The sequence below is a fragment of the Sander vitreus genome, chromosome 3 (genome assembly GCF_031162955.1).
Source record: "Sander vitreus isolate 19-12246 chromosome 3, sanVit1, whole genome shotgun sequence".
Lineage (NCBI taxonomy): Eukaryota > Metazoa > Chordata > Actinopteri > Perciformes > Percidae > Sander > Sander vitreus.
In genome coordinates this window covers 22,601,832-22,620,848 of record NC_135857.1, presented here as the reverse complement: position 1 = coordinate 22,620,848, position 19,017 = coordinate 22,601,832, and the positions used below count along the sequence as shown (strand labels likewise).

General features: G+C 41.5%; 1 protein-coding gene across 3 annotated transcripts in view; it reads left to right on the top strand.

Annotated features, from left to right (window-relative positions):
• The window catches only part of gramd1bb (GRAM domain containing 1Bb), a 91,800-nt gene that overhangs the window by 49,788 nt on the left and 22,995 nt on the right, over window positions 1-19,017 (top strand). Inside the window, exons 4-5 of one of the 3 annotated variants that reach the window (XM_078246562.1) lie at window positions 14,468-14,678; window positions 18,114-18,134. In XM_078246562.1, coding sequence (XP_078102688.1) covers window positions 14,468-14,678; window positions 18,114-18,134 — 232 coding nt within the window. Of the gene's footprint in view, window positions 1-14,467; window positions 14,679-18,113; window positions 18,135-19,017 lie in introns of those variants that run through there. The other 2 variants (XM_078246561.1, XM_078246564.1) reach the window with 2 other exon arrangements.

Sequence of the window (19,017 nt, the reverse complement as noted above, 5' to 3'; positions counted from 1 at the left end):
ACACCTCAGCACAAACTGACAACAATGTCAGCCTGACCATACTGCAGTGGGGGGGGTGTTATCTAATTCTGGGGACCCTGGGAGACAGAGACACACAGGCCCAAGCCTTGTGTTATTATGCAGCTGCTGAACCTCCCTCATCTCTGCAGGCAAATAATTGACCTATTGCCTGGTTTAAGACAGGTTAGAATGAAGGGTTGCCAAATTGTTCATGATGGGCCTCGACCTGTAGGTGACCTGAACTTGAACTAGGGTACCACTTGTTTCAACTTAGTAGCATCAGTTCATAAGCTAGAAAACTCAACCACAAAGTGGTTTCACTCTGTATTTGCTTGTTTTTTTTTTACTATACTGACACACAACTATCAACAGAAAGTACCGTGTCCTGATCTTTCAAACTATTTTCTTGCTATGAGTAAAATGGAGATATCAGCTGTCAGGGACCCACTGGTCGCTCCTTTCACTCCAAACATGTTCACAACAAAGTTCACTTAAACTCCAGGGCTTTGTAGATAACTAATCGTGTGTATTCATGCTTTATGCAGCAGCATCAACCTCTTACACACACAAACACACACCCTCCTACAGCTTTCTCTTTCTCCCAGTTGGGAACACTTCAAGTGGCGGTGCACATGAATGGCTTGACAGGCTGCCATGGTAACTGCACGACCGAGACACAGTCAGGCTGACAGACATTTCCGACCCAGCCAGGCGTCGCCACATTGATGTTGCCATGACAACTCGGTAAACAGCACGCCTTCTTCTCAAAAAGATGGAGAAATTTGTTGGAGTCTTTAACATTTGGGAGGGATGGGGGGTGTTCGGCTACACCAGAATTAATAAAAATGAAATTGAAACTAATCAAGCGTGTCGAGTCTGTGAGTCATCAGTAAATATGATGAATGAATCAACAGTGAAGTGCCCATGGCTGTTCATTACATACTATATCTCTGAGTGTTTGGTCAATTTGACCATATGCATGCGTGTCCCCTGGGTGCAACAGCAAAGAACAGAGGTCCCCTAAGTAGGTCAGTTGTTGATGTGAGGCTGGGCAGGCTTATCTGGGCACACAGTGGTCCGGCTCAGTGGACCAGCTCCCTTTGTTCCACAGCACGACTCCGTTCAGCGCTCCCACAGAGGCAGCCAGCATTGCTGCAGCCCCGGGGTCAAGTCTTTCCAGCAGCACAGCCCAGGGCTCCGTTTGCTTCTTTATTGAGGTATAGAGAGGCGTTTACTGACTGTGGTCATCTTTATGTATGTGTGAAATGGATCACCTTAAAATTACCTTCTTAGTTTTTAAAGGTATAGTGAGTGATGTTAATCCAATACACGTTTTGTCAAAATCGTGTATATCTCCTCACGGTCACCTAGTTCTCTGTTTTCTGTGTGCGTTAAAATAAATCCGGCATTAATACACAGCCCTGGCTGTGGAAATGGAAATCAAACAAAGGAGCGCAAGAGCCACACAAACATTGATCCAGCCAATCGGCAACAGGCAGCAACAGTTGATGGTAGGGGCGGGAGGGAGGGGAAGGCAGCATTTGAATTTGCCGGCCAGTAGTTATCTGTCAGTGAATCTGGGGGGCAGAGCTTCTGAAGGGGGGGGTTGTATTTGTTTGGCAGTTGAGTTCAAATATCAACAATCTTTGTGCAGAATCACTTACTGCACCTTTAAGTAGAACAGTGTGTGTGATAGTTTGATTTTAACTAAGTACTGTAGCTGTAATCTGTCAATTGTAAATGCTGCAGCAAGTGTTTAATCCACCATAACACTTGTAACCCTGCAGTGATGGTCCTGGACTCGAGTCCGACTCAAGTCGCTATTCTCTGAACTCGTGACTCGACTTGGACTCACGCACTGATGACTTGAACTCAGATTCGAGGATTTATGAAATCAGACTTGAGTATTCTTGAAAAAGGACTCGGAAGTTGGATGAAGTTTTTGACAAATTTTATGCGTAATAGGCAGTGATGGAGTACTCGAGTCCGACTCGAGTCACTACACTCTGGACTTGTGACTCAACTCAGACTCAAACTCAGGTATTGGAGACTTCACTCAGACTTGTCTCTGACTCTTCTTTGGTGAATCAGGCTTGGGACTCCAAAAGTGGGGACTCAAGACTTGACTCAGACTCAACAGTTGGTGACTCGACTACAACACTGTACCCGAGTGTTTGACACCCAGTTTCAGTCCTATGGATAAAGCCTTTCAGGGTATCGGTGTCATACTGTTACCTACCTTACTTATAGGCTTTAGATTAATACATCAACCAAGATAGTGAAATCATTTTTTCTTTTACTTTAAAACACACACACACACACACACACACACACACACACACACACACACATATATATATACACACACTACCGGTCAAAAGTTTGGGGTCACTTACAAATTTCCATTCCACTCCATTATAGACAGAATACCAGCTGAGATCAGTTGCATTGTTTTTTTAATCAGGGCAGCAGTTTTCAGATTACATTATGTGTTTACATAATTGCAAAAGGGTTGTCGACTGTTGTAGAAAGAAGTGGCTGATATTTAATGCAATATCTACATTGACCATTATCAGCAACCATTCATCCAATGTTCTAAAGGCACATTCTGTTTACTAATCTGATATCATTTTAAAAGGCTAACTGAGAAAACATTGGAGAACCCTTTTGCAATTATGTAAGCACATAATGTAATCTGAAAACTGCTGCCCTGGTTAAAAAAAACAATGCAACTGATCTCAGCTGGTATTCTGTCTATAATGGAGTGGAATGGAAGTGACCCCAAACTTTTGACCGGTAGTGTATATATTAACACACTATGTATAAAAGAGGATTTAACAATACAACCACAGACTAATTGTGTGATATCATTTTCCAAATGATGTTAATCTATATAATTGACATTTTTCACAGCAGACAGTTTGCCTTGTTATAGAAGGTAAAGCAAAGAAGAAGAAAATAAAAGTCCAAGAATAGTGCTTTTACACTTTGCAGAAGTGGAAATGTTTATGTATCAATAAAAAACAATGCAAGTGCCATGGAAAAAGACGTTCAGATATATAAATCATGATGTACTGTACATGAAGCATGTGACTTACTGTATGTGTCACTCAAATGAAAAATAGCAGCGGATGAAAATATCAGATATGTTTGGAGCATGACAAGACTGTAACCTCCCTCAAATGACTACATGTAACAAACATAAATGGCATGACATTGCATGGCAGTGGATGGAAACGCACAATAACTTGCATTTTCTTTTGCTAATTTTCTGGAAATTTTGTTAACATTTGCCCTAGATTTGTATGGAAATCTGATTAATGTGGAAGTGAGCCAGCAGGCACAATACCAGAACCCTGAAACTGAAGCAGCTAAATGGAATTTAGCCATTATGCATTTTATTATTTACACCTTTGCTTTTCCTACTATGACATGTCAAAATGTCTTCTGTTAAAAAGGCCGATCAAATTTTCAAATCTGCAGTTGTACTTACTAGAACTGCTGTAGAATAAAATATCAGGTTTGGATGATTCACTCCGTGAAACATAATCAGTGTAATATGTAACCATTATGAACTTAACATAAAAGAATATGTTCATCAGATTTTTAAATAACCATTCCCATGTGTATTTAGGATCATATTTACTTAATGCTGCAGTTGTTTCAAATACAAAATACATATCAGTAAAATCAACTGAAGTACTGTAAGCACTTTACAATACGACAGGAATAACTATTGACCAAAATTGCACTTGGTGATGCGTTAAAATGCAGTTTCATTGCCTGGGGGTCTGGAGGACCCACAGTTTAAAATAGATGGTAATGATGCAAAATTGATAATATTTCATATTTTCTTTCATTTATCATTATTTATTGGACCATGCCACACAATAGAAAAGCAGTGACATCGGGAGATAGTGAAATCACAGAATATGTAAGTTAATATTGGTTTTGTAATGGGGCTTTCATTGTAATTATTTGTTGGTTATTGTGCTGCCACATTCAAAATGTTGTTTTGACCCATGCCTAATATATATCTTAACTATGTCAGACTTGCATTTATTTATTTTGAAAACCTAAGAAAAGTGTCATTATTTACTTTTGCTAAGTATGGACTGTTAGTTCATTTCTAGTTTTCAAAGGAAAGCAAGTTGATTTATGTCTGTGTCTGTGTCCAACCATGACATGTTTAGCTCAAACCCTGGTCTGGCTTACTGCGTGATTTAGACGGAGCTTCGAATGTAAAGTGACCTGAATGCTGGTGATGTCAGCCCCTCCATTCATGAAACACATGAATAATTGAGGAAGCAGCAGGCTCAGTGCACCAGCACCAAGTAGAGGTGGAATGCAAAGTGAAAGCCATCTCTTTCCTCATTTGCTCTGTCTCTGTCTAACCCCCCCACCCCCTCTCTCTCTCTCTCTCTCTGTCTCTATCCACTTGCACATTATCCCTCAATCTTTTCCCATCTATTGTCAGTCTGCAGCCGTGGAATTCTGTGAACGAGGAGCAGAAATCGCGAGAGAAGAGCCTTGCTTGGATACCAGCAGATGCAGTAATCAGGCTGATGATCCAACGGCTGGGAGAGCGGAGGAAGAAAATGGAAAATTGCAGGTTGCTAGAAAGAGCGAGAGCTTATCAGCCTTACTTAGACAAAGGAAGAGAGTGAACGATAGGAAGAGAAAAAGCCTGCTCTCCAGAGAGAAACCACTGTTCTCTCAGTCAGCCGGGAAAATACGTTGTTTTTATCTCCCCCGGCTGCGTCCGCTTCCTCCTCCTTTTCCTCCCATCCTCCTGGCATGCTCCAGAACTCGTCCACCCTCCTCCCCTTTATCCCTCATCCCGCTGTCTTCTCTCCTTTCCCCCCCTCCTCCTCTCCTTCCTCCTATGTCTCATCCATGGCTGCCGCTGTGTGAATGAAGCCATTTGAAAAGGGCTGATCGCTGCAGAGGGGCTCTCTACATGGCTACAACCAGGTTAGTGCTGGGAACAACAGCCTGCCTACCTGGCTGCATTCAGACAGAATTACATGGAGCCTGCATAATGATTAGTTTCACTGCTTGGCAAGATCAACATGTACTATTTAGAAGGAGAGTCCAAGGGGGGGTTAGCTGCACCTCAGACCACCAATGCCTCTTCTTTGGCAGGTGGTGTTAAGGGCGATGTAAGCTGGTTATTAGGAGATCAGAGCTGGCCGGGGAAGATTAGTGGCCCTAAGCCTGCTAAAGAAAATCTCCCTGCCTGCCTCTTCCATCTTTTCTCTCTCTCTTTATCTGTTCAGCTACCTTTCGTCTTTACCACTGAGAGAGAAAGGAAAGTGCAGTGCACTGTCCTCGGGATGATCCGCTGGATGAACAGCTCATTACTGGGGGCTGCCCAAGAGGACATGGTGGTGTTTGAGTGTGTGACGGTAGCCAACGAGGGCTGCCAATGCCTTGAGGGCTGCTACGGCGAGGTGTTGAGGGACTGTGTGTTTCAGCATGGGTATGGCGGGCTCTGTGAAGCATGTACGTGTGTGTGTGTGTGTGTGTGTGTGTGTGTGTGTTAGTGCCAGAGAGAGTGGATGGGTGGGGTTGGATGGGTTTGATTGTATAATATAGTTCTTGGGTGCTTTTAAATGTGGAGGTGATTGAGTTTGTAGTATTTTGTAGATTAGGTGTGTGATGTTGCTGTGATGATGTGTCTGTATTTCTGCAGTATGTGGGCGTCCATACTCCACACACATGCTTCTGTGTACTGTATGTGCATTCTAGCGTGTGCATGTGCAGTGGCTGCTGAGCGTGGTGTTCCTCATGGCCTTTTCAAACCAAGCAGAGCTGAAGGGCCACTGCCAGATGGGTATTTTCCAGGATCAGCAAAACTGTGAAAACAAGCAAGGCCCGGAACTCTGTTCCATTGTGAAGCTGAACGATCGGACAGCTTGAGCCGGTTGGATTTAGAGCTTTAGAGCTTATTTAAAGAAAAGACTGTAACAAAGTAGTGCAAGCAGCATGCTTGTTTCTCTGTTATTTTTTGTTTTACTCTATATGTAAGAACATGACCTATTTGGGGTGACTGGTAGGAGTCCTGTCTGATCCACACCTTGAAGTCAGTCGTCTGTCTGTGCCGAGCTCTGTAATGCAGATGAGTTCTGTGCTTGAGCCTCTGGGACCAATCCCTCCCGCACGGTATGCAAATGAACATGCTGGGCTGTAGAACGTGTTAGATTTTAGTCTTTCAATAATCTAGTAAGATCTTAACTATGTTGGATGCAGTACGTTTAGATCAGAATATGCTGTGATTTACTGTCTGTAACCTCATTATGAACCATAATGTTTTTCATTTTACTAAAACCCAACACTAGGTGACAAAATATTGAAATATTGCAGACAACTAAAAAAAAGGTATTATGTAAGGGTTAATGCCCGACGAGGTGTCCATTGTCAGTTATCAATGCAGTAGGAACTGTTGCTATTTTCTAAATAGATCCTTTGCTGCTCATTTTTTAAAGCTGGTATCCATAATAGTTTTAAGAGATACAGTAGTGATACTTCCATCCGTTGAATTTGCACACCTAGCATGATTTGAGACACACTATAATCTGCTACTAAGAAATGTTGATCCTTCTGAAAGGTTGTACCTTTCTTGGTAGACTGGTAGATTCCAAGTAAGGGTTAATGCCCGACGAGGTGTCCATTGTCAGGTATCAATGGACGACGGTGAGGCGTGAACCGTCCGACGCGCAGCAAAATCCATTAATACCTGACAATGGACACCTCGAAGGGCATTAACCTGCTTATACCATGGTCACTTGCCAAATAACATATTTTTAAATCATTAGTTTATTTTTTAATTAGTTTTACAATCGAAATTTGAACTTCGAAAAAAAGTTTTTACAAACAATAACTCTGTTTCCCTGGTTACGCCTGACGGTTTGACTAATACCTGGAACAATCATTCCCATCCCACAATAACATTGTGTACAGTTGGCAATCCAGCCATGTTATTGTACCCAAAACAATATTACAACTTTTACAAACAATTCTATCAGCGATGTGTTACGTTACTGTCGGCCGCAGCCTGAAGTAGCGACCTGAACAGTGAACGGGATGTGAGATAACGTTATTTGCTGTGAAACAAAGTCAGTTCAGAGGGGCACTCAAACTTACTTCTTGCAGCTTGTGTGTTAGAGCCATCCTGTGGTGATCAGAGGACGAGTTGGAAATAACAGATTCACATTTCCTTTTTGTTTGTAGCGCATTCATTTAGAACAGTAAACAGTCAGTTTCATCGCAACTCCTTTAGTAGGTGTCCTACATCACTTTTTTATGGACACCCTGCAGCCAATCAAAATCAAGTATTCAACCAGACCATGGTATAAAAAGTATTAAGATCCATTCATTTGAATGATGGATCAGTTTCAAGAAGTTCATAAATCAACCATTTAATGTGCAAAAAACGTCCTGATGGGCCATGATGCATCGTCTGTCACTTGGCCTCCCTGCTGTATTTCCCGCTCAGACAGCATCTCTAACAGCAGAACTGGGGAAGTATATTTAGTCACACACTCAATATTTAAACCACTCTCTCTGTTCACTGTTGCTATAGCAATATTCATTCTAAGCTGAGCTTTGTTTGAGCTTTGTGTGGGCGGTGCTCTTAGAGATATGCCTTTTTAATTGTTAAATTGTTTGTCAGCTCTCTCTCTACAGTGAATCAATCAATCAATAAATGTAAATGTAGTGTGTTTGGATCACTTCATCAATGCAACTTAATAGCTGATGCGAGTGGTGCTGAAGACAGTGGTTTTCATAAGTGAAGCACTAAAGCTTTGTTTCATCGCTATATTTTGATTCCAATAAGCCTTTTAGATTGAAGAGAATATTGTGTTGTTGCTTTTTATCGTTCCACCCCAAGGCAGGTTTTCGGTTGTGGCATCAAAAATGATTAGTATGTCATATGTTTGAAGTAATAGAGCTGTGAACAACTGTGTCTATTATTCTACAGCTTCTAATTATGCAGCATCACAGTCCAGAGATAATACCCGGCAGGTACTCTTGCTTTATGTCAAACTCTGTGTTCTGTTTCATGAAGCCGTTAACTAACAAGGCATCTGTGATAGATGCTTTTGTCTCCTCATCTGCACGCTACCGTCAGCTGCATGTTCACTCTGTCCACACCACCATGCTGGTTCAAAGAGCAAACTGTTGTGTGGATGACTGATATCGGGCTTAGTCATTCATACGCTGATGATGGATCTGTGCTCCCATTGTTTACTGCCGTGTATTTTGAAATGCGTGGTGATCCGTAAATTCCTCATCTGCTAAAAACAACAAGTGGGAGTTCCTGTACCGGGGAAATCCTGTCTTTCTGCGTGGAGGGAAAGTATTGAGAGACAATCCTCTGTTTGTTTTTTTATTGGCTTTGTTACCTAAACACAGCTCTTGATTATAAAAGATATTTGCTACTCAGGCAACTTTAAAAGAACTTTGCTTACCTAAGTATAGCCATTCTTTTGTATGTATTTAATATTTTTGTTTAGTCCCAACCTCTTTTGCCTAAGAGGCCAAACCACTGGTTAAACCTACATGGAGACATAATAGTTCTCATCTTTTTAGTTGTATACTGTAATTAATGACGTAATAGGGCTTGGATCCTCACACTAAACCTCAACCCTCACCCGGTCTTGCACCTATCCACCCTGACCTACAGTGTGCGAGGGAGTGTGAATGTATGTGTGCTGACTGAGACATTATTACCCAAGCCAGGATATGACATTAAAAAGAGCACCACTGGCGCACTGTGTGAAGATGCTACCCTTGCCTATTTGAAACTGAGAAATATGTTTGTGTGGGGCTTGTACATTGTTTGCAGGAGAACATGTGATGGTGGTGGATGCGGTTACTTGAGAGTTGGGAACAGTGTGTGTGCAGTATGTCTGGGTCAGCTGCCAAATGGTTCTATCTATGATGGCATTATTGCTGGATCATTGTTGGGTTGCCTGTTCAAACGCTCTTAAAATAGAAGGGAGGTTGAGCTCCAGCAGTCAAGTTCAAATGCAAATGCAGTAGGAACTGTTGCTATTTTCTAAATAGATCCTTTGCTGCTCATTTTTTAAAGCTGGTATCCATAATAGTTTTAAGAGACACAGTAGTGATACTTCCATCCGTTGAATTTGCACACCTAGCATGATTTGAGACACACTATAATCTGCTACTAAGAAATGTTGATCCTTCTGAAAGGTTGTACCTTTCTTGGTAGACTGGTAGATTCCAAGTAAGGGTTAATGCCCGACGAGGTGTCCATTGTCAGGTATCAATGGACGACGGTGAGGCGTGAACCGTCCGACGCGCAGCGAAATCCATTAATACCTGACAATGGACACCTCGAAGGGCATTAACCTGCTTATACCATGGTCACTTGCCAAATAACATATTTTTAAAAGAGTTTATATTTGAATTAGTTTCGATTAGTAGTTAATCGAAATCTAAAGTTTTTACAAACAATAACTCTGTTTCCCTGGTTACGCCTGACGGTTTGACTAATACCTGGAACAATCATTCCCATCCTATAAGGTTCTTATGCAATGCAAATGGTGTTCACTCCTCCAGGAAATAGGATGGACCTTAGATATGACTTGCCTCCCTTAGCAATGGGAGATATTTATAGTCCGCTCAGTTACGAGCCAGAAAGCTAACGCTATGCTAGCAAGATCCAAAGTCAATAACATTGTGTACAGTTGGCAATCAGTAAAAATAATTTGACAGTATGTTGAACAACAAGACAAGCTAGCTATCCAGCCATGTTATTGCCCCCAAAACAATATAATGACTTTTTGTGTGTTAGAGCCATCCAGTGGTGTTCAGAGGATGAGTTGGAAATAACAGATCCACATTTCCTTTTTGTTTTAATGTAGCGCATTCATTTAGAACAGTAAACAGTCAGTTTCACCGAAACTCCTTTAGTACCGTAGATGTCCTACATCACTTTTTTATGGACACCCTGCAGCCAATCAGAATCGAGTATTCACCCAACAACATGCGGAAAGTTACTGATTATCAGATTTGAGCCTAATTACCACATTGTGTGTTTTCACCTCTCCAAATCAAGTTGCACATGGTGCAGGTACACAGGCAGAAGCAGCTAATTTTAAATATATTTTTGACCCGACTTGGAGGTGATGTACCTGGTTTTACTCATGACCAACAAAATCACTTCCTCACGTTACCTGTAGCTGGATCTGTACCCTACAAGAATATTATGATACTCTTTCTTGGAAGTCAGAATTTCTACTACTATGATGTACCCTAAGGGACCGTTTGGTATTTATAGAATGGACCACTGGAGGAAAATGGGGGAGGGTCATGTCTTTTTATTCTTTGCTGAGGGGAGGGTCATCCAACATTTTTCAGTCCAGAGGGGGGGGTCACCCAACTTTGTATTCATGAAACAGCAAAATTTCAAAGTGGCTTGTTTGGTGCATATTTTTCTATGTAGCTCCATGTAGCTCTCTCAGTCTCTGCCCTCCTTCGCTACCAGATGAGTCTGACCCATGAGTTTGCTGTGGGGCAGGGCATAGACATATGGGGCAGGTGGAGCTGCCCCCCTGGTGGCTGAAACGGATAATTGCATTGTTTAAAAAATTTGTGGAATAATTCTGGCATGATCAGATATTTTATAAATATCTTAAATAACACTAAACTAAATGGTGGTAGGTAATACATCAGATTTCATATACTGCTTTAGTAAAAAAAAAATATTACCTGGCTGACGATGGGAGCAGCAGGACGGAAAAAACGAAAATGACTGTTGTACTATGTCTGGACATCTTACCATGCCAAAGCTGCAATAAAGGTTTCCTAAATGCCACATTTGATGTCAGCTTACTAATTGATTGCGGGTTTTGTGTAGATTTCGAATTGTATACGTTTATTCCACTCTGTTTAAACGGCGAAGTGGAGAAAGCCTAGTGACGAGTCCATAGCAACCAGTTTGTGTGTTGAATATTACCCAGAGTGCCTTGCTGAATGGTCTCAATATTTTATTGTTTTATTTCATGTGAATACTAGTTTACTAGAGGAGTAACTTAGTATTTGAAGTAATGCAGTAATGCAGGAAGTGTGCATTTAGTTTCCATGCTTATTGTGTTTCCACAACAACGTTAGTGAGTAAATCTACTGAAATGGCCACCACCATAACCATAACAGAGGAGTGTGATGCGTCAGATCAGAATGCAGAGGTTTAGTCTCGTGTGTCATAGCTGTAAAAAAAAAAAATAATGGAAATCTATATGTATTTGCCAAACGCAAACCACTACAGACCTCTCATAATGACCCATTGTGAGCTGGTTATATACTGTATGTGAAAAATGTACTTTTAAGTACAATACACAAAATGTCCCACAAGTGTGTACTTCATAGTACTTCAATCATTTGAGATGGGCGAGAACAGCTGAAAAAAACTGTTCCCAAGAGGAAAAAAGGACCTTGAACAGGACATTCAGAATGGCCACAAGCAAATATGCAGCATGTTAATAAAACGCCCACAGGATATGATGATGAAATTATCCTGGGAGGAAATAACACATTCTGTTAACGTGTTGCTCTGACCGAGGAGAACTGTGGCCAAGTGTAAGAAATGGTTCAGTGATATTAAAAAAACAGAACCGCAGGGCTTCCACCTGCCAGTACCTGACATGTAGAGGATGTGGCCACAATTCCCCTCTCTTACATCGTGCTACATTCCGACCACTACTGAATTTATTCACATACTGGGTGTATATTTGTATATCTGTGAAAGCTGCTGAAACAGACAACCCGACAACACCTTTATGTCCCATATCAGTATGGTCAAATTCCAAATTAGGAGAGCTAGTTTCAGGGTGCTGGTATTGTGCATGCTGGCTCACTGTCATGGCTTACTGGGACAATTAAAGGAACTGAACCGTCGTTAATGAATTTAGTTTCACCTGTGTTTTCCTTCTATTGCTATGTTTACACGTGGCCGGCTATTTTCATAAATAAATAATAATAAAACTCCCCGTTTTCAAAAATAACATTGTGCACAGCTGTCAGTTTTCAGAAAAGTGTTTGTTTACACGTACCCGTGTATATATGCCCTCAATGCCGTCAAGAGCATGCCAAACCTGTAGGTGGCAGTGTAACGAGAAGCTCAAGCCCACGTTAGTCAATCAGAATCCCGAAAATAGCAACAACAGCAACGAATCACTTCCTCTCTTTTCTCTTCCTCACTTCCTCAGCTGCCTAAACCTCCGTTTGTCTCAGTTTACATGCAAACGTGCAAACAAAGTCTTCCAAACTTTCTTTTTAGAAAGAATCATTTTCAGAGGCGAATTCTCCATTTGCGTGTAAACTAAGGGCACAAACGAAGGGAAATGTCTCTGTTTTTCAAAATAACCATGTACGTGTAAACGGGGTATATGAAAAGTCAAAATGTCTGCCGTGAACTAGGTCTATTGATTATTTCATCTTAAAACGAGAGGCGACAGAATCTGAGTGGCTTATCACCTTTTCTAAACAATTTGAATGGGAAGACCTTCCCTGACTAATTTGTCTGCCCCAAATCCATCCATCCATCCATCCATCTTCATCCGCTTATCCGGGGTCGGGTCGCGGGGTAGCAGCTCCAGCAGGGGGACCCCAAACTTCCCTTTCCCGGGCCACATTAACCAGCTCCGACTGGGGATCTCGAGGCGTTCCCAGGCCAGGTTAGAGATATAATCCCTCCACCTAGTCCTGGGTCTCCCCCGAGGCCTCCTCCCAGCTGGACGTGCCTGAACACCTCCCTAGGGAGGCGCCCAGGGGGCATCCTCTACCAGATGCCCGAACCACCTCAACTGGCTCCCCAAATCAAGCACATTAAATGTGTTGAGAGGGGTATTGATATTTTTACATACCACATCTACTCCAACTTGCATGTGTTCTGCTTGTGTGTGTAACCCAGTCTCCTGGCTCACACAGAGATTATCATGCATGCTGAATATCAATGTAGTCTGCTTTCTCCCATCATAGTGAGCATTTGTACTCCGACGTTATACTCTGATGGATGACATACACCACCTAATAAACCAGAGATTTGATAGAAACAATAATAAAGGCAGATTAGGAACCTGGAGGTTAACAATTTAAAACTGCATCCCTGCATTAAGGAGTCATCTGGCATTCACCTGCCACTGAGCTGTGGCAGCAATAGAAGTTTACTTCAAATTATAAATGTCGAACAATTAACGTCTTTCAAAGACACAAATGCAAATGTACTCCTAATCATGTCAGTAGGGACTAATCAGGAGTCAGTGCAGAGTACATAAATGTACAGTACAGTCACGATCATCCACTAAACAGCAGACCATTTGGTAATCATATAAATTGATGTCAGAGATACCATAATACAGGAGTGGATTATCTATCCCCATGCATTAAACAGATGTGAAGGCTCATTGTTGACCTTGCCTTTGTAAATTAACCAGCTACTGGTACAGCAGACTCTGACAGTGAGACGGACGCTGTCAACGCTGCCCTGTACAATGTAGTGCTCTAAGCTGCACTGAAGTCCTGAATGTAACAGTAGATCAGTAATTCATGGCCACTAACAGCAGCCATTGGCCGGCAGTGACGTAATGGCTTGCATAACGCCATGTCAAGTAACTGTGCCTGGTGGGCGCACTGACACGCAGATCACTTACAGGGCCTTTTGTCTGCTTCTGTCATTGTGAGGAGAAGGCTTCTAGCTGAGCCGTGTGTGTGTGTGTGTGTGTGTGTGTGTGTGTGTGTGTGTGTGTGTGTTTTCAGTGTCTAGTGCTGGATCACAGAGGCTACCTGATAGCAACGTACGATGGAAAGAAGGAAAGGGACTACTTGTCTCAAGTCAATAGTCCTTCCCCAGAATATACTGTAATCGTGTGTTATAGGCCCACTTTAAGAACCAGAATGATGACCTCCACCTGCCATTGTATCTCTGATCATTTAATCCTTGTGATGTCTTATAGAGTGGCTTTTCTACAGCCATGGAAACCATTCTTGTGTTTCAGGGGAAAAGATCCGATATCTTAATCAAATTGCAGATGGGCTCAAAAACAAACATATATTTCCTTATTTCTTTTGAAGTGTGCAATAGTGCGAAAATCCTCCAGTCATGCGTGACGGTGTTTTGTTTCCGTCGCTGCTGCTGCTGCTGCTGCTGTTGTTGTTGTTGTTGTTGGTTTCCTGTATTAGCTTAGCTGTCATTAGCCAGGTTAGCACATGGTGCTTCAAGACTGTTAAGCCTCAAATGATGTAAGCAAGGGAAAACAGGTTCTGTGCCATGCTGCTGTCACACACTGATCTATAAACTAATGACACTACCTTGAATGGTGTTTACATTGATACATATTATTATGATTCATGTGATGCACTTAAAGTGTAATTTGGAAGATCATTTTTTGTAAGAATATGATTTTCTCATCCCTCTTTCTCTCTTTCTCTTGTCTTTTAGCACTGCCAGTAACTCAAACAAGAGCACCCCCGCCTGCTCACCAGTCCTGCGTAAACGCTCGCGCTCTCCCACACCACAGAGCCAGGAGGGTGAGAACATGGTGGAGAAGGGTTCCGACCACTCTTCTGACAAATCCCCCTCCACACCCGAGCAGGTCGTCCAGAGAACATACTCCCTGCAGTCAGCAAGAAGCGGCGGAAAGAACTCAAAGGTGAGCGACCAGGGATGCTCCTTTTTTTTTTTTTTTTTTTACCTGTTTGACACATTTGATATAAATAAAGAGTAGCCTCACAGTTTGAACTGTGGTACACTTTTACCAGAGTTTAAAACATATTTAGTATCCAGCTCTCAGCATTAAAACCACACAAAGTTCTCAGTCCTTTCAAGAATGCTCACAGTGTGTCCGTTCCACTAAAAAGAGTCAGTGCTGTGAAGAGGGATTCTGGAAGAGAACAAACATACAGCACTTTGTGACTTACAAAGTTGCTCTTAATGTTTTCACAGAACAGCTGTTGTGAAAGGCTTCACTGTGGGACACAAGGTGCCAATTTCACACACAGATGGATTAAGGTTAGACCGGTCAGGATAAGGCTTAAAGGAACACGCCAACTTATTGGGACTTTAGCTTATTCACCATAACCCCCAGAGTTAGACAAGTCGATACACACCCTTCTCATCTCCGAGCGTGTTGTAACTGTTTGACGCCCCCAGCGCTAGCTTAGCCTAGCACAGATCCTGGAGGTAACCGGTTCCAACTAGCCTACTGCTCCCAATAAGTGACAAAATAACGCCAACATGTTCCCGTTTACATGTTGTGATTTGTATAGTCCCAGGGTGTACAAATAACAAGGTCACTATGCTTTTACTATCTAGTAATTGTTGACTCTATTACTCCAACTCTGAGTGAACTCCAGGCGAACTCTCTGCTCCTCACCACAGGGCTTCAGGTGCTGCTAGCAAATCACTCCGCCCAAGTAGCAGAAGTAGCAGTACTTCGCCTTTCTGAGAATATAGTTCCCAGTTTGTATACGGTTAGAAGACGGCTGTGTCTCATATGACCTTGTTATTTGTACACGCTGTGACTATATAAATCACAAAATGTAAATAGGAACATGTTGGCGTTATTTTGTCACTTATTCGGAGCAGTAGGCTAGTTGGAACCGGTTACCTCTAGGGTCTGTGCTAACCAGGCTAGCGGTGGGGGCGTCAGACAGTATCGACTTGTCTAACTCTGGGGGTTACTGTGAATAAGCTAAACCAAAAGCATAAACAGCACACATTACGACTCATTATACTTGTTGTATGTGATGGCTAGGTGGACATATTTGATTTATAAAAACAGCACGCTTTTTACCACTTCCTCTGACCAGTGTAATTGTGCAGTGCACTTCAACATCATGCTAACACTTGACTCACAAACTCATACCTGTGTTTCGTAAAGAATATGTTACAATCACTTTATTGCAAAAATAAACCATGTGTATGAGTGCTTGTGAAACAGTTCTACAACCTTCATGTTTACTTAAAGTAAGAATATGACATGTTATCTTTTTCTTGTGACACACATCAGATAGACATTAAAATGAGGTTAGAACCTGAGTGCTTACAGTGATTTTATAGGGATCATAGTGACTTTATGATACTGCAGTCAAGATGACGTGGCAACTCTTACTGTCACATGTGCATTCATTCATAAACTGACTGCAAAAGCACGTCCGAGTCGCCCCAGCTGTATTCCTTTTTACCAGTGTAGTGACGCACCCTCTATGATTGATTATTGACTTCTACATACTGATATATAACTAGTGAGCTGCAACTATCACTCTCCCCCCTCAGGAGAGATTGCACCCCCCTCTCCATTCCAGCCGTTCATTTTGACATCCCATTATACTCTCTAGTTTTGTACTCTCTCTTTCCTTTCCTAAAACTATGATTTAAGCGTGTTGTGTTTAGTTGTTAGTTGATCTTGGCTTATTTTACTCACTTTTGGGATTTTCTATGCTCATCAAAAGGGGACGTTTGAATTAGAGGTCAAAGAAAGCTTGTGCATCAGTCATCTCTGAAATCAGTGTTTTACAGACAGGACTCGGGGTGTGCAGGGATGTGGTCTGGTGCACAGCTTTAAATAAGGTGCAGCAACTAACAAACAGCATGTCTTCATCAAAGTACTGTAATATTAAAATTACTGGATGAAGACGTGCTAGTTGTTGAAAGGTTAGTTTCTGCACCTTATTAAAAACCTACTAACCTACTTACCAAAAAAAACATGTGTGCGCCACACCATATCCTTCCTAAACTAGTTGTGTATTTGTTGCCTTTAGTTAGGATAGTTTTGTTGTGGATCCTTTTAGGTTGTTTACCTGTTAGATGGACACATACTACAGATTGTAAATAGATTTCCACAACGCACTACTATATGCATTGACAGGTCATGATAATACAGGAATGATACTTCCAATACTTTATCATTAGCATTTCTTTGTCCTGATTCTAAGATTGTGATTGGACATTCAAGAAATAACACCTAAGCCTAAAATGCAGTTGAGAAATATGCTGTGTTTGGGTTTAAAGGAGACATGTTTCTTAAGTCTCTCTTAAAACAATAGTTAGGTACCCGTATGAACATTGAAACTTCATTACATTTCCTACTGCTAATACTGGCCATCAAGAGATTCTTTTTTGATGGGATTCCAATTTAAGTGATGGGGGACAAAATCAACAGTCCATTAAGGTGGATTTTGTCCCCCTATCTTACTTACATTAAAAGTCTATTAAGAAGGGAACTCTTGATGGCCAGAATGAACAGAAGGAATGATTTAAAAAAAAAAAAAAAAAAAAAATCTTTCAATGTACAAATATAAATTACATGTAACTATTGTCTTAAAAAAATAAAAAGGGGGAACCTATCCTTTTAACAGCAGGTTGGAGAGCTTATTGTCGTTAACAGAGTGTTTCCAGGTTACTGAATAGATTACTGATTGCTTGTCATGTCTGTTTAAGCTCTTTGTCTAAACAGTGGTTGCTGCAACTCTTAATAGATGAGTCAAAAACTGAAATAGAGTGATTGCATCTGTTTGACATCCTAAGCTCTTATTGAAGAAACAATTGACAATGATAGAAAAAGGTGCAAAACAGAAGAGTTCAGGTGTTGTATTTGCTGTCCTCACCTGCATCTCCCCTTCACATCTGAACTCGGTGACAGATTAAGTCTTTCAGGTTGTTTCACAGAAGGAGCACGTGGCTCTAATGTTTTGTATGCTCAGCGCTCGTTTGAGCTTTCAAAATGTTAGAAATAAGCCATGCCACTCCCGTCTTTTCATATACCTTCTCATTCGCTCCTCATCTGTCTCTGCTGTTTTAAATCACTTGTCGTTTTTGTCTCTTTTTCTTTAATCATTTGTGTCTCCACAACACAGTGTGCACGCCTTCTCTCTCTCTCTCTCTCTCTCTCTCTCTCTCTCTCTCTCTCTCTCTCTCTCTCTTTCTATCTGCTGCTGCCACATGCCATATGATAATGTTTGTCATCTGATAATGACTGTTCAGCTCTTCTGTTGGTACTTTCAGCTGTTTCTTCTTGCAGTTGATTTCTTTTTATTTTCAATTTTCTATCTGATTTTTCTTTGTTCTTCTCCTGATTGCATGCTAGTCTCACAAGCGACTTTCCAAAGTAAGCATTACTCTTTTTTCTGTTCTTAAAATATCTCTGTGCCCACCCTCCCTCTGCCCCACCTCTTGTCTTGTGAGCTGCTCTGTGGAAATGTCCAAACACTGTTTGCAATGCTTCACCCTGAACCCAGCTTGTTCCTGTGCACACTGCAACCGTTACAAGCCCCATCTGCACCCACAATCATAGCAGATAGACATTTCTTTGAAACAGACAAACCCCACTCAACCTTACTCCCTCTCCACTCCTGTCATGTATTTTCCTTTCTGGTGATATGCAATGTAGCAAATTCCTAATTTTCAAATATTTGTGTTAAGCTTACTGTATATACTGTAAATATAGTCAGGATCAGAATCTCTTTTCAGCCTTATTTTATAAGATCTTGTCAGATTCCAAGAATGAAAATGAATACTTTTGGCGCCCAATACCATGTATAAATTCTTTTCTCTATTCCTGTCCCTTTTTCTTGTGTTGGCCCGCTCCCTCTCTTAACACACTTATTCCGTTTTGGTACATTTTGGTGAAGAGAGCTTTATATCTGTCATGTTGTGTAACGACCCAACTGCAGAGGGATAAACTCTTAAAAATTCTGCCAGCATCTCAGTCCAGAGCTCCAGAACTACATCATTATTTCAGCTGCCCAGCTCTGTTGCCACATGAGAGGATCCGTCCTGCTTTTTTCTCGTACCACAAACCCAAAAATCCCCCTCTCCTTCCTCTACATGGACCGCAGACTAGTGTCATTTTTTTAGTGCATTGCCTATACTGTCGCTTCATCCATTGAATTTGCTACTTATCAGGCTTCATCCCACTTTCTTTTTTATCACTCATTAAATGTATCGAAGCGTATATTGGCAGTCAGTGTATAGGGTCTCATTTGTGTCAA